Below are 15,109 nucleotides of genomic sequence, written 5' to 3'. Positions count from 1 at the left end.
CCCCAGCAGGAAGATACTGAGCAAGTATTACCCCATGGGACGTTATCAGGAAGATCAAAAGGGAATGAGTCCAGGAGTTGTGCACTCCCAGAAAAAGCAAAAGCCTGTGAGAGTCAGCACAGGCCATCGGAAGATTTCAGTAGCCACTCAGACCTTCTTACATGTGAGCGAATCAACTTGGAAGAGACACACTACACATGCCATGAGTGTGGGAAACACTTCAGTCGGAGCTCAAACCTTATCAGACATAGGAGAATCCACATTGGTGAGAAACCTTATGGATGCCATGAGTGCGGGAAAAGCTTTAGTCTGCACTCTTCCGTTATCAGACATAGGAGAATCCACACTGGAGAGAAACCCTACACGTGCTCTGAGTGCGGGAAACGCTTCAATCAGAGCTCAAGCCTTATCAGACATCGGAGAATGCACACGGGTGAGAAATCTTATGCAGGCCTGCACAACTTGTAAAGCGGCGAGGGCCATATTACTCCAAAGAAAACAGCTGAGGGCCAACCCCCCCCCCCCGGCCTTGCCGAAACCCCCCATAGCGCTGCCCAGGCCCCCCCCAAACACATAATCCCCCCTCCCCCGCGCCACCTGCCCAGTGGAAACAAACCCTCCTTCCCCAGCACTGCCCCGTCAAAAAAGCTGTGGGCCAAAAAGGAAGGGTTGGGGGGGAGGTACTTTATTAAGAATTTTTCAATTAAAGCAAACAATTTTTTAAACTATTTTAATGTTTTTATGACTCATCCCCCCATGAACTAAGGGGAGGGGAAAAGGGGGGCAGTGTGAAGGGATTGGATGTGACTGTCCAACACACAAACACAGGGGCTGCAGGGAGCCGGGGGGCAGGGGGGAGGTCCCTGGACCAGGGAAGGGGGCAGCAGTCAGGGCAGGGCAGATCGCACTCACACACACACACACACACCCAGCTGCAGCTCAAGCCCAGGCGCCCCTCCCCTCACTCGCCACTTACTGGCTCTGCCTCGTGCCCAGCACTTCCCGCCTCAGTGCCCTCCCCCTCCAGGCAGGGGTCTGAACCCAGCAGCCCTACCCCGCTTCTTGCCCGCTGGCCGCACAGTCTGGGAATGCAAGAAACATTTGGGATGCCCTACAAAGATCTTGTGAGCTCTCCAAGTTCATGATTGTTCCCTGCAGATGTGGAATCATTATGGCAGATGTCACTCATGGCTTCCCTCCTATTCTGACTGACAACTGGCAGCAGGTCCCTCCCCGATCTCACTTTCCCCTGAGTGTTCTGGTGAGATGCAGACCAAAACTGATCCCTTTCTCTCTCCTCTGGGGAAGGGTGTGGGGAAAATCAGCTCCTGATAGGTTTGATCTCTCCCACACATATTTTGGTTCCTCCTTTATCCGTCTCTCTCTCTGAGATTTCCTTTCTTTCCAGTTCCGGGAGTGACCTATGTCTGGATTCTCTCTGTCTCCCATCAGGTGATGTGATGGGGAATGAGAATGAGGAGCAGAAACCCCAGCAGGAAGATGCTGAGCAAGGAGAACCACATGGAACGTTATCAGGAAGATCCAAAGGGAACGTTTCTGGGAGTTGTGCACTCCAAGAAAAAGCCAATTCTTGTGAGACTCAAGAGAGGCCAAAGGAAAACTTCAGTAGCCACTCAGACCTTATAACATGCAACAGAATCAACTTGGAAGAGACACGCTACATGTGCCATGAGTGCGGGGAAAGCTTCAATGAGAGCTCAGCCCTTATCACACATCAGAGAATCCACGCAGGGGAGACGCCCCACACATGCGCTGAGTGTGGGAAAAGGTTCAATAGGCGCTCAAAGCTTATCAGACATCAGAAAATCCACACTGGAGAGACGCCCCACACATGCGCTGAGTGCGGGAAAAGCTTCAATGACCGCCCACACCTTATCAGACATCATAGAACCCACACAGGGGAGACGCCCCACACATGCGTCGAGTGTGGGAAAAGCTTTGATCGGCGCTCAAACCTTATCAGACATTGTAGAATCCACACCGGTGAGATGCCCCACACGTGCTCTGAGTGTGGGAAAAGCTTCAATAGAATCTCAAACCTTATCACACACCAGAGAATCCACACAGGGGAGAAGCCCTACGCATGCGCTGAGTGTGGGAGAAGCTTCAATCGGCACTCTCACCTCACTACACATCGTAGAATCCACACGGGAGAGACGCGCTACATATGCTCTGAGTGTGGGAAAAGCTTCAGTGACATCTCTGCCCTGATCACCCATCAGAGAATCCACAACGGAGAGACGCCCCACACATGCTCTGAGTGCAGGAAAAGCTTCCGCTGGAGCTCATACCTGATCAGACATCAGAGAATCCACACAAGGGAGAAGCCCTACACGTGCTCTGAGTGTGGGAAAAGCTTCAGCCAGCGCTCTACCCTTAACGCACATCAGAGAATCCACACACGAGCGACGCGCTACCCATGCCCTGAGTGCGGGAAAAGCTTCAGTCGGAGCGCAGACCTTATCAGACATCAGAGAATCCACACAAGAGAAACGCCCTACACATCAGGCCTGCACAATTCATAAAGCGGCGAGGGCCATATTACTCCAAAGAAAACAGCTGAGGGCCAACCCCCCCCGGCTCCACAGAAACACCCCACCCAGTGTCACTCGGCCCACGGAAACACTCCCCCCCTAGCACTGCCCAGCCCCACGGAAACAAACCCTCCTTCCCTAGCGCCAACCTGCTGAAACAGCTGTGGGCCGAAAGGGAAGGTTGGGGGCGGGGAGTAATACTTTATTAAGAATTTTTCAATTAAAGCAAACAATTTTAAAAATTATTTTAATTTTTTTATGAATTAAGTAAAAATGAAAAACACCTGTTTCATTGAAAGAAAACATTTGTACTTTTCATAATTCCCTTGCAAATTTAATGAGAGATAGTACATCTTTTCGGCAACAAGCTTGTCGTATTCGGGGGTCATATTTGAAGTGGATATTTTCATAATGTTTTCCAAATGGTCATCAGTCAGAGAAGAACGTTGCTTGTTTTTATTCATGTTCATGATGGAAAAAGTTCACGTATGAAAGTGCTTCCAAAAATACTGAATGTTTTCAGTGCAACTTCGATAAGATTATTGTATTTTTCATTGTCCAGACTCTTGTAGAAGTCCCGCAGGCTGCTTTCTCTGTGCTTATTTCAGTAAACTGCCGAACATGGAAATTCAATAACCTCCAACTGCAAATCTAGTGGCACTTCCTCTGGATCCACAGATGTCCATCCACCTGGATGTCCTCTTCTTTATACAGAGTAAGTCTTCTGTCAAATTCTTCAATCAAAATATTGATTTGCTTTGTGTATTTTTCTCCTAACTCAGCGTGTTTGTGCTGAGGGATACGTTGTGCACAAGTGGGAAAGTGACACTTTTCACCTTTTGACAGCTGACTTCTGAAAAGTTTGTTTCATTTTGAAAGCTATCACTGCTGCGCACATTTGAAATAGAAGTTGATTTTTTCCCTGAAGGTGAATGTTGAGATCATTCAGGTGGCTGTAATATCACAAAAGAAAAAGAGATCTTGATTCCAGGACTCATTTTCAAGCTCTGGGAATTTTACTGGCCCATTTTCTAGGAATTTTGCTACCTCCTCTTTCAAAGCAATGATACGGCGGAGCACTTTTCCTCGACTCAACCACCTCACTTCCGTATGGTAGATCAAGTCACTGCACTCGGCGTCTACCCCTTCCAGAAAGGCTCTAAATGTCCTATGTTTTTAGTCCTCTAGAACGGATGTAGTTTAACATGGAAACTACCACTGACATGACATGCTTAGATTTTAAGACTTTGCTACACAAAACCTGCTGATGTAAATGCAGTGATGTTTGGTTATTTGTCTCCCAATAAATTCTTCAAGAATAACAACTGCACCAACATTTTTTCCACACATAGCTGGAGCACCCTCAGTACAAATGGCCACCAAGCTTGTGAAATCTAATCCTGACTTATCATTCATGGACTTTATCACTTCACTGGAGATTTCTTTTCTGGTTGTGCGACCCGTCATGGAGCACATGCCAACAAGTTCTTCAGTAATTTCAAAGTTATTATCAATACCTCTAATAAAAATAAGAAGTTGGGCGGTGTCTTTTAAATTGGTGCTTTCATCCATAGCTAGGGAGTAAAAGCAGAATTCACTGACTCTCTGCTTTAACTGATTACTTAGATTGGTAGAAATGTCAGCTATTCTTCTCTGTACAGTCATGCGTGATAGACTGACATTCTCAAATATTCCCCTCTTTTCTGGACATAACTCAGATACAGCAATCAAGATACACTTTTTTAAAAACTCACCTTCTGTGAAGCATTTCCCAGCAGCAGCAATTTCCTTAGCCCTGGTCTACACTACGGGGGGGGGGTGTGTCAAACTAAGGTACGCGACTTCAGCTACGCGAATAGCGAATAGCGTAGCTGAAGTCGAACTACCTTAGTTCGAACTACTCACCCGTCCAGACGCCGTGGGGTCGAAGTCCGCAGCTCCCCCGTTCGCAGTGGTGGAGTTGCGGAGTCGACGGGAGCGCATCCGGAGTTCGAACTATCGCGTCTAGATTAGACGGGATAGTTCGAACTCCGAGAAGTCGAACGCCACCCGTCGACCCGGTGGGTAAGTATGGACCTACCCTTAGCAATTTGAAAGCTTATTTTAGTAACTGTATCATTCTCAGTATGTACGTATTTATTCGTCCATTCAGTGTTGAAAACGCTGTGCTCTGATTCTCTTTTTCTTTTCACTCATGGTAGCCATTACGAAGTTCAAGATTTTGTTGAATAAATTCACGCACAAAGGAAACACTCCCAGTCACACACAAAGAGAAGAGATCTCTCACGGTGCATGGCCCACTAGCAAGGCACTGATGGTATGTGGAAGCCTGTAGAGGGGGAAAGAAACAGCGCACATGGGGTGACCAGATCACAGAGGTAAAATAGGACCCACCTCCTCCCCGCTCGGCCCCACCATCACACCCCTCTTCAACCCCTAGCCCCCCGCTGGCTTGCTGCATCCCTCCTAGTCAGTCGCCCACCCACCACTCACCTCTTTTCACCTCCTCCCTCCCCTGCCCGAAACACCCATGCCCGCCCCTAGAATCCCTGCTGCCTCACTGCTCGCCTCTTTGCCCACCCGCCCGCCTCCAACTCGCCGCTCACCCCGACTCACCCCCCCCGAAGTATAAACCCTCATTCAAAGACCCAGGGATCACTATATTACTGCACACCGCAGTCAATGCAGTTGTAGATAAATCTCTGCATTATGCATTTTTGTATAACTTGTATATGACTTTGTATTGAACCTTGGTAATACGTTATAGCGGGCCCCTAAGGTAGTATAATTAAGGTAAAAGAAAAATGTCTTTTTGCTAGAAGTAGAATAAGATCTTCCCCCCACTTTGTAATCAATTGCCCTATTGAATGAATGAGGTGTGAATGAGGAAGGCGTGGAAGGCATCACCTCCAGACAGCTGCAACCCTTGGAGAGGGGCTGGGAGCCAGACCAAGGATTCATACTACAAATAAGGCACAAATAGTCAACAGCGAGGATGATTCACCACAGGAACCAGCTACCAAGGGAAGTGGTGGATTCGCCATCTCCTGATGTCATTTAATGAAGACTAGATGCCTTTCTGGAATGTGTTTGCCCCAAAAGTAGCTATTGTGTCATACAGGAGGCCTGTGATATGCAGAGGGTCAGATTAGATGCTCTAATGGTCTCTTCTGGCCATAAAGTTGACTAATTTCTGAAAAACTGAGTGTTGTATTGGGAGCAGCGTCTGATGTTTTCTTGTCTAGCCGGCTTGCTGCCTAGAACGAACGCTCCTTGAGTGGGGTGATCTACAGGGAGTAGCTCAAACCTCCACAGTGCCTGGCCAGGGGCAGGACATTAGCACAGCGAGGGAGGGGTGTGGCAGTGACATCACAAAGGCCTTTTGCAGGACCTCAGACTATTGGTCAAAGGTGGTGGGGAGGTGGTGACCTCACAGAGAGATGCTGACATCAGCCAGGCAGGACAGGGGTGAGGGGCCAGGGAAACCTCAGAGACCCCTGTGGCTTTGCTTCAGCAAGTCTCCTTCTCCAGGTCTCTCTTTGAGGACAGAGAGTATTCGGGTTCACGTACGTGAGCGCCAGGAGGAACCTCTTTTGAGTTGTGTGTGTGTTGCGGGGGAGTGCTCTGCAGCTCCCACTCTGGGAGGTCCACCCAAAAATGTGGGGCTGAAATAGTGCTCGGGCAGTGATCCCCACTGGTGACCTGGGCCATCCTTTGGGCTCTGTGGTGAGAACCCTCAGCCTCCCGTCCTCAGTCTCTACCCTGATTGGCTGAGCAGGGGGTTATTGACAGGGAGGAGACTCAGGTCCTTGTTCTCTTTTAAGACCAAGGAAATAAGTCAGAATCAGTTCTATGTTTGATGAATTTTGCTGCTTCTCTGCATTAATTGTCTCTGAGCAGTTGATGATTCTCTCTAACATTGCAGCTCTCCTAGAATACTTGCTGAATAATTACTGTGCACTGTTGTTGGTGTGGAGCTCATCTGAGGGCACTTTATTCAGGTCATTCAATGTATGAAATTCAAGATCCAATGGTTAGTTTGAAAATCAGGGCTCTTGGGTCCTATTCCCAACTCTGCCACTGACTGGCTGTGTGACCTAAGCCAAGTCAATTCTCCTTTCTCAGCCTTAGCTTCTCCCTCTTTCCAGTAGGGATAATAATGATCCACTCCTACCTAGCTCAACACACTCACTCTTCCCCAACACACTCACTGTCTCTCCGCACACACAAACAGTCTCCACACTGCAGTTGAAAGGCAGCTGGCCATCTAGTAGGATGCCCATGGAACAACAAGAGAGAGAAACCCACATCACTGAAAGTACAGCCATGCAGACACCACACACCAGCCTTGCCTAGCTGGCAAGAATCAAACCTCCACAGAAAGACCCCTATGGTGTCAGCCCAGCTCCCTAAGCCCTCAGCCACAAGCGCTTAACACAGGGGCCTTTCTACACTCTGGTTCTGTTCTCACTGAAGGGTCATTTCCAATTGTTTGCTCAGACCAGCTTCCCCAGCACACTCACTGCTGTGCAGCTCTGTACATGTGGCCATGGCTGAGCAGCAAGAATTCCTGTCCATTTCCCTACTGGCTGGAGCATGGTTAGAGTGTGTTTGTGGTTAATGACGTTGCTGTAGATTGTTCATTCCCTGCCTTGGCAATTCAGACAGTCCCTTTCCCAACATATTTCCAGCACATCAGTCCCTGGCTGGGTCTCCTGGGCAGTGGAAAACATCCCTTGTTTGGTGCTGCCAAGGGGATTGTGCAGAGCTGAGACGTCCCTCGGCTTGGAACAAAGGGGGAGTTGGATGGAATTTATCACACAACCCTCCCTGCTCCCCAGAGCCCCATGGGGAGAATCTAGAGAAGGGGGAGTCATTCCTCACCTGCGCTCCCAGAAGAGCTGCTAGGACTCCTTCCTGCCAGCTACTCACCCCTGGATTCACCCTCAGCTCCTGGGATCTTTCTGCTCCAAATGCTCCAGAAGCCTGGGGTGGGGAGGGCGTCACTGCACAGTCTGAAACACAAGGGAGGTTTCTGGAATTGAAGGAAGGAGCAGAAAATGGAGAGGAAAGAAACAGAGAGAAAACGCCTCGTCTCTCCTCTCCCTCTCCCAGCAAGAAATGTGACCAAGGACCAGCGTTAGGGGAAATGGTGCCCGGGGAAAAACTTGTACTTTGGCACATCCCCATCGCCCCTGGACGATCCCCACTCCCCCTTTACCGCTAGCTCCTGCACTCCCAACCCTTGCACCTCCTTCACCCCTAACTCCTGCCCCCTCCTGTGCCCTAACCCCTACACTGTGTCCCCTTTGCCCTTAACTCCCACACTCCCCTCCTATGCCACCAGCCACTGCCCCGCTCCTGCACCCCCTTCACCCCTAACCCCTGCACCCCATCCTGCACCCACGTGGGGACACTGACCTGTGTGCATGGAGCAGCTGGCATTGCTGCCCGCTCCTGCCTGGGATGCTGCTCCTCCGGGCACCCCTAGGGCCTGCGGGGCGGGGGAGGGGAGAGAAGCAACATCATCTGAGCTCCCTGCATCCAGGTCACTTTCCTCAGCCGGGCTGCATCAGGGGAGGGCAGAAACCAGCAGCTTCTGATGCTCCCCTCACAGCCCAGCCCAGGTGGGGACAGTGACCAGGACGCATGGAGCACTTAGTGTTCCTCCTCACTCCCCACAACCCTCTGTGGGGCCACGGAGGATCATTGGGGCAGGGGAGAGCAGTGAGCACCTTTGCACTGGCACATGGTGCCCTTTGACCCCCTGGAGGCCTGGGCGGCTGCCGGGGGCCCCACCCCTAAGGCCGGCCGGGCTCCCCAGCACGAACAGCAGAGACACAGGGAGACTGGCCCCACACTGAGCAGTGGTAGCCTGGGCGGCTCGTAATGGAGGCTTGGGGGGCTCAGCCTCCCCAAGCCTTGCGTCGCCAAGGGGGCAGTGGGGCCCATGACTAGGGGCCCTCGCCAAATTGGGCCCCCCTGGAAAAGTCTCCCCCATGTCAGCCCCAGGGCTGGAGGAGCTCCCACTCCCTGCTACGGCCGGGGGGCTGCAGCAGGGGCACAGAGCTTCTCTGGTCTCGGAGCCGCAGTGGGGCAGGGGCAAAGGAGTGATAGGGCGGGGCCAGTGGGGGAAGGGGTGGAACAGAGGTGACAGTGGATGGGGCCGTGGGTGGAAGCTGTGGAAGGGGCAGAGCCACAGACAGAAGTGGGGGGTCATGGTTCTGGTTCTGGGGCCCCAACACTTGTTCTCCCTTTCCCTGGGCTTTGGCATCACTAGCCCCTGCTTAGCGAGTAGGGTTCAGTGGTCTCCAAAATGTGGGGCATGACTCCTAGGGGGACACAGGAACATTCATGGGGGCACCTCAGGGCCTGAGCCAGCCCCCATGGAGGGAGCACCACTCAGCCCCACTCTGCCCCAGCTCTTCCCCAACCCCACCCTCAGCCTGGGCCCCTGGCTCCCAGCTTGGACTCGACCCCCTTAACCCTCTCTGCACACCTCTCCCAAGCAAGCAACAGCCCCACTCCCAGCCCTGGTTCTTGACCGCGGCTTCCGCGGGGCCACAGCCATGGCTAAGAGGGCACAGTGTGAAATGTTTGGGGACCACTGGTTTAGGGTGATGTTCTCAATCACTTCTATGCAGTCCAATAAAAGCAATTCCTCACCCAGCCACCCACCCCTCCATCAGGACGGACTAGGTATGTCCTGCTGCCCTTCACTCATGCAGGAAGGATAACAACATTTCATTCCACTCAATCCTAAAGTGATTTGTAACCCACCACCAGCCAAAACTGGTCATTTTGGGGAAGTGGCCCCATCATGCTGCATAGCTAGACAGAGTAGGTGTGTCTGTGCAAACACGGTCTGTTTCTGATGTCTTTCCCCCAGCTCCTCACTAGATGTGAGGGGGGAGCTCATTCAGCCCCTGCTTCCGCTTAGTATTTAAAAACTCCTTATTGTCCCTAGCTCTGCTGGCCTTAGATTTCTCCTCCTGTCCCTTTTTTAACAACTTAGATGAGGTGGCTGAGTGGTTAAGGTGATGGACTGCTAATCCATTGTGTTCTGCATGCATGGGTTTGAATCCTATCCTCATCGGATGCATTTAGTTTTCACCCCTCCTTTGTAGACAACCATCTCCCCCTTTGGTACAATGACAGATCGAACAATGTTGCTTCTTGCAAACAAAAACCTTCTCAGAAACTCCAACCTCCCTTGCTTTAAATAAAATGTCTAAATCCCAGATTTCTTAAAAAAAGAAATTCTCTAGTGCTGGATTTCTTACTTTTTATCTCAAAAGGGAACATCCTCAACATCTCCCCCAAACACCCTGGGACCTGCCCAAATTATTAAAATACCCTCAACCCGAGCAAGGCCAGAGCAGTGAACCAGAGCTAGTGTCTAGGCCAAGCTGTTCTGAAGGAGGCAACTCAAACATTTTCTCCCTGCTTCCCTTGGAAAAGTCTGACTGAGAAAACAAAATTCCCCAAACTGAAAATTTTCTGCTGAAAAACTAATACTAGTCTGTTTGGGGACTTTGGTTTGAAAGTATTATTGTTATTATTCTCTTCTGATTTCTGAGTCAGTTCAGTTCAGTCTTTCTCCTCCAGGTGTGTTTGCAGCTGCTGAGTTGTGGGGGAGAGAGGCCAAGTCATGATGTCTCTTCCTCTCTTTCATAGTTTCTTCCAACTTGCTAGGAAGCTCCTTTGCTACAATGTGAGTCAAGCAGTGCCCATTGTCTCTGTGCTATCTCGGAGAAGTCTGCATTTTACACGGTTCCTGGGATAGTCCTTGGGAGTGTGGATCCCTTCAATGGGCCAGCAGCGAGTCTGGCTCCTCCATTGTCACACCCGAAAGGCTGGTGGGGGGCATTTCCCAACCTCATAACATATCTCAGTAACACACACAGAGCAAAACTTCATAACTTCCCAACCAATGCGAGCACACACAATCCAACACGATATTAATGTTCAACAGATCAAGACTTTTGAAATGAAACCTCACCAGGCAGACTTTGTACAAACCATGTCATCATTATATGAGAGTGGTGAATATGGGGCTTCCAGGTGCTGCTTTGAGCATAGCGTGCCACACCTGGGCTTACACTGCAATGGAGACGTACCCTTAGAGTCCATCTCTCCTGGGATAAAGATGGCAGCAGGGCTGGTCTGGGTCATCTGACTTGGGCTCTTAGACATAAAGCCGAGGGGCTAAAAACTGTGGTGCATATATTTGTGTTCATGCTGAAGCCTGGGTTCAGAAACCCTCGCCCCTCATGGGGCCTCAGAGGTTGGGCTCAAGCCCATATGTCTGCACTGTAATTTTATAGAGGTTGGGAGGGAGTTTAGCAAGTGGAAATGGTAAAACCGCATGGAGGGGAGTGGACCACTTACCTATCAGCTCTGAACACCCAAACTTTCAATAACTCTATTATAAGTGCCTGCGAGTGTAATTTAAACCGTAGGTCCATCTAGCTCTGAATCTTGTCTTCTGACAGTAGCCAATACCAGGTGCCCCAAAAGCCACTACCGACAGCACCACTGGGAGTTGAACCCAGAATCTCCTGTTTACAAAATAAGCATTTTAACCAGCTAAGCCATTGTGCCCGCTGTTATTTAAAGCCTCCTGTCTGCCCACACATGACTCTCTGCTAATCCCCACTGGCCCTGACAAGTGTTGTTCGTGTTTGGATTCTGTAAAGCAGAGGAATATGTGAAGTTTTGCTCCCAAGGTGTGTGTGTGATTCTTTGGACACGTCTACACTACAAAATTAGGTTGGTGTAATTACATTACTTAGGCTGGTAATGCCATTATATCAACCTGATCCCGGTGTAGAGAGCAGCTCAGCTGTCAGAACTTTCTGGAGCTATGAAAGGGGAGGGGTGCATCCTCTGTAGCAGGAATGCAGGGCAGGCGAGTTCACGGCAGGCATGGTGGGATACTGGTGGAGGCCAGTTATGGTGATATAATGACCAGCAGCATTTACACTGACAATTTGTTACTTTAAGTTTGCTGCACAAAGCTCTAGACCTCTCGTCGAGGTGGTTTTATTTTGTCACCAAAACAGGGCAATTTTGTCGCCAGACGTGGCATTGCAGTATGTGCACCTGCTGACCGAGGGACCGTTGTGTGTTTTCCACACACCTGAGCAATATAATGATACTGAAATAACTTTGTAGTGCAGACCTGGCCAAAGCTTCACGCGCACACACACAGGTTGCAAGGAAAACCTCACCTGCTCCTCTGCTTTGCAGAATCCAAACACAAGCCCTGGCGGGGATGGCAGGGAGTCATGTGTGAGGAGACATGGTGCTTTAGTCATAGGTAGGCATCATGGCTTATCTGGCTAAAGCACCTGTTTTGTAAACAGGGGATCCTAGGTTCAACTCCCAGTAGTGCCTTATTGAGTAACCCTTAGCGGACCTGGTATTGGCTATTGTCGGAGGACAAAACACAGAGCTAGATGGGCCTAGGTGTGGCTGTTCTTATGGTTTAAATTACACTCACAGGCACTGATAATAGAGATACTGAAAGTTTGGGAGTTAAGAGCTGATAGGTCAGTGGTCCAGTCCACTCACAGACTCCCACCTCCCTATGGGACAGGGGCAGGTCTGGGCTCTCACACCAAATGGCTCATTGTGGCTGCCAGAACCTGTGGGCAGCTCATTTAGTTTGCACCGAGGGTTGAGTCCTGCTTTGTGCACCGTGTGTGAGAATGAAAATCCTAAACCACCCTTTGAAATAACAAATGCAGCAGGACGTGTTATTGTCCCTGCCCCAAAGCAGACAGACCAATGGAGAAATGCCATTGAGTCCAGGGTAATACTCCACTGCCATTTTACCTTGTTTGCTTGCTAAACTCCCTCCCAACCTTGAGGGCTCCCAGAGCCCAGTATTGAGCTTGAGCTGAGATGTCTACAGTGCAAATTTACCACCCCACGGCCCTAGCCTGGGAGCCTGCACTGGCACGGGACAGCCGTGGGTGTTTTATTGCAGTGTGGACATAGCCCAGCATTATGTCTACACTGCCATTAACACACCCAAGTCACTATTCTCACACCCTGGGTCAGTTGATTCAGGTTTGTGGAGCTTGTGCTGCAGGGTTATAAAATTACAGTGTAGACACTTGGGCGTGAGCCCAGCCTCCGAGACCCCACGAGGGGTGAGGGGCTCCAAACCTGGGCTCCAGTCTGAGCCCTAGGACCCCAAATCAGATCATCCAGGCCAGCCGGGCCAGCGGGATTTTCTCACAGAATAGATGCCCTCTCAGGGTATGTCTACACTGCAATGTAAGCCCAGGGTTAGCAGAAGTCATGTCAGCAGCCCCAACACATAAACATAAACCATGAGGGAAAGACCCACCCCCAAATAGTCTGGGCAGTGTCCTTCTCCCTACGGTTCATAAGTCCAGCAACCAAAAGTCCTTTAACATGATCTATCCCCTCTCTGCACCCCACTCACAGCTGTTGTCCTTAGTCAGTGCAAGCCCAGAGGTGTCTCTGTAGAGTTCACCTGCCATCCTGCGTGGAAAAGGGGGAAAATAAGAAGGCTCCGTACTCCCTATGTTGTCTAGGGACTCACTCATCCCTCCACAGCCACCCTGTCCTAAAGTTGGTCTAACACCTAAATTTTAGTATTGGGACCTAGACCCTGGCCCACTTGGCTTTGGAACCCCTGTCCCCCGCCTAGCAAGTGCTATTGAACTGAGGGTGAGTCCCTCAATCAGGGTCTGCCAAGCACAGTTGTGCTGCCCTCAATTTACACAACAAGGATAACAACCCTTTATTTCTCCTGCCCCTATAACAAGGAGACTGGGAACCCAACACCAGCCAAACGTGATCATTTCGGCAAACAACCCAACCTATTTCCAACATACTGTAAAATCCACATGCAGCCTCATACACAAAACCTTGCAAGAAAATCTTCCTGAGGGGGTCTGAAGCACCTGCTGCTGGAGGGAAGGAGGGAGCCGTGGGTTGGGATTGAGGGGCACTGGGAATAGGAGGGGGCTCTGGGTTGCGACAGAGGAGAAGGGTGAAGAGGAGCAGGCTCTGGCTGGGAGTGAGGAGCAGTGAGCATAGGAGGGACTGAGGGTTGGGTCTGAGGGGCACTGGGAAAAGAGGGGACATGGGTTTAGGCTGAAGAGCATCTTCATTTGGGGATCCAGCAGGACCGGGGAAGGCAGCAGGTGATTCTAATTCCTTAGGGATATTCTGTGTGTTTGTTTCTGTGTGTGTGTGTGTGTGTGCGCGTGCAGGGGAGGAACATGCTCTATGCCCAGAGGCCTTTATTCCTCCAGGCTGCAAGGACAGAGGGGCTGTCAGGAAGTTGCCCCTTCAAACCCACACACAAAAAGGCCCTTCTGAGGAAAGGGAATATCCTGAAGAGAAAAAGTAACATCAAAGAGGACACCAGCAAGGCAGTTTAATATCTTGGTGAGTAGTTTATCACCTAACCAGGGACTTGAACCCTCAGATTAAAAGTCTGATGCTCTGCCAACTGAGCTAGCCAGGCTCACAAAGTGAAAGAGCAACTTGGTGCAGAGGAGAAACTAGTCAAGAAAACAAGAGCGGGAAACCTGCTGCTCTCTCTGGCCTGGTCAGGGGGCTGTGCCGATCAGGTGTCCGCACTAAGTTCAGCATCAATATGGTGATCCATGGGAACCTTGGGGTCCCCAGGTTGCCTAAGGAGGGGTGAACCGGCCCAGGTCAGAAACGGAGCATGTCAAAACTCCCGTGCGGATCAGTAGTGGGGTCGTGCCTGTGAGTAGCCCCTGCAGCATAGCCTGGGCAAGACAGTGAGACACGGTCTCTTTTTAGACACCCCCCTCCCCCGCAGAGACTGTATGGGGGGATGGGAGCACCCATTGTGGGGATCCTGAACTGGTGGGAGGGAGGCACCATGTACCAGGGATCCCGAAACACAGAACAGGGACACCCACACACCAGGTGTCTTGCAGCAAGAGCTGCAGTCTTGATTTACAAACTGCAAGTGATGGGGAATTTACCACCTCCCTTGTGGAGCTTGTTCCACTAGATAATTAGCCTCACGGTTTAAAAATGGTCATTTCCAGTTGGGTTTTTCTGACATCGACTGCAAGCCAATGGGGCCTTGTTCAGTCTTTGTCTGGTGAATTAAAGAACCCTTTAAAATCACATATCCCCACTCTGGGAATTTGTAAAACGTATTTAAACCAGTGATTAAATCCCCTCTTAACCTCCAGTCAATGAAATCAATTGAGTGTCTTCAGTCTCTCGCTGTAGACATTTTCCTTGTTTTTAAAGGCAAAAATCCTGATCTTTCCAAGGGGAGCTGCTGCTTCAATGTTCAGTTTGTGGAGGGATTTGGCTGCACTCAGAGATCTGCCCGCGGGTTACAATCTGCGATCCGAAGGGTCGAACGCAAACAGCGTTTAGATGGGACCGTTAGTGCCGCCCCCGTGTGGCCAAAGATCAGAACTGACGAGCAGAGTTTACAGCTGGAGCCTGGGACGCTCCTGAACAAACTGGGCACGAAGCCTCTCGCGTGGGATCCTCGCTGTGCAGCAGGAGGCGGA

The 15,109-nt window shown here is 50.6% G+C and overlaps 1 protein-coding gene across 1 annotated transcript in view; it reads left to right on the top strand.

Annotated features, from left to right (window-relative positions):
* Window positions 1-278: 278 nt before the first annotated feature.
* Window positions 279-15,109, top strand: part of LOC123359173 (zinc finger protein 135-like) — a 32,255-nt gene continuing 17,424 nt past the window's right edge. The window contains exons 1-2 of the mRNA XM_045001055.1: window positions 279-433; window positions 1,453-1,789. Of these exons, the coding sequence (XP_044856990.1) occupies window positions 424-433; window positions 1,453-1,789 (347 nt within the window). The 5' untranslated portion in view covers window positions 279-423. The remainder of the gene's footprint in view (window positions 434-1,452; window positions 1,790-15,109) is intronic.

Source organism: Mauremys mutica, unplaced genomic scaffold, assembly GCF_020497125.1.
Source record: "Mauremys mutica isolate MM-2020 ecotype Southern unplaced genomic scaffold, ASM2049712v1 Super-Scaffold_100101, whole genome shotgun sequence".
NCBI lineage: Eukaryota > Metazoa > Chordata > Testudines > Geoemydidae > Mauremys > Mauremys mutica.
This window is presented reverse-complemented; position numbering and strand designations above follow the sequence as displayed.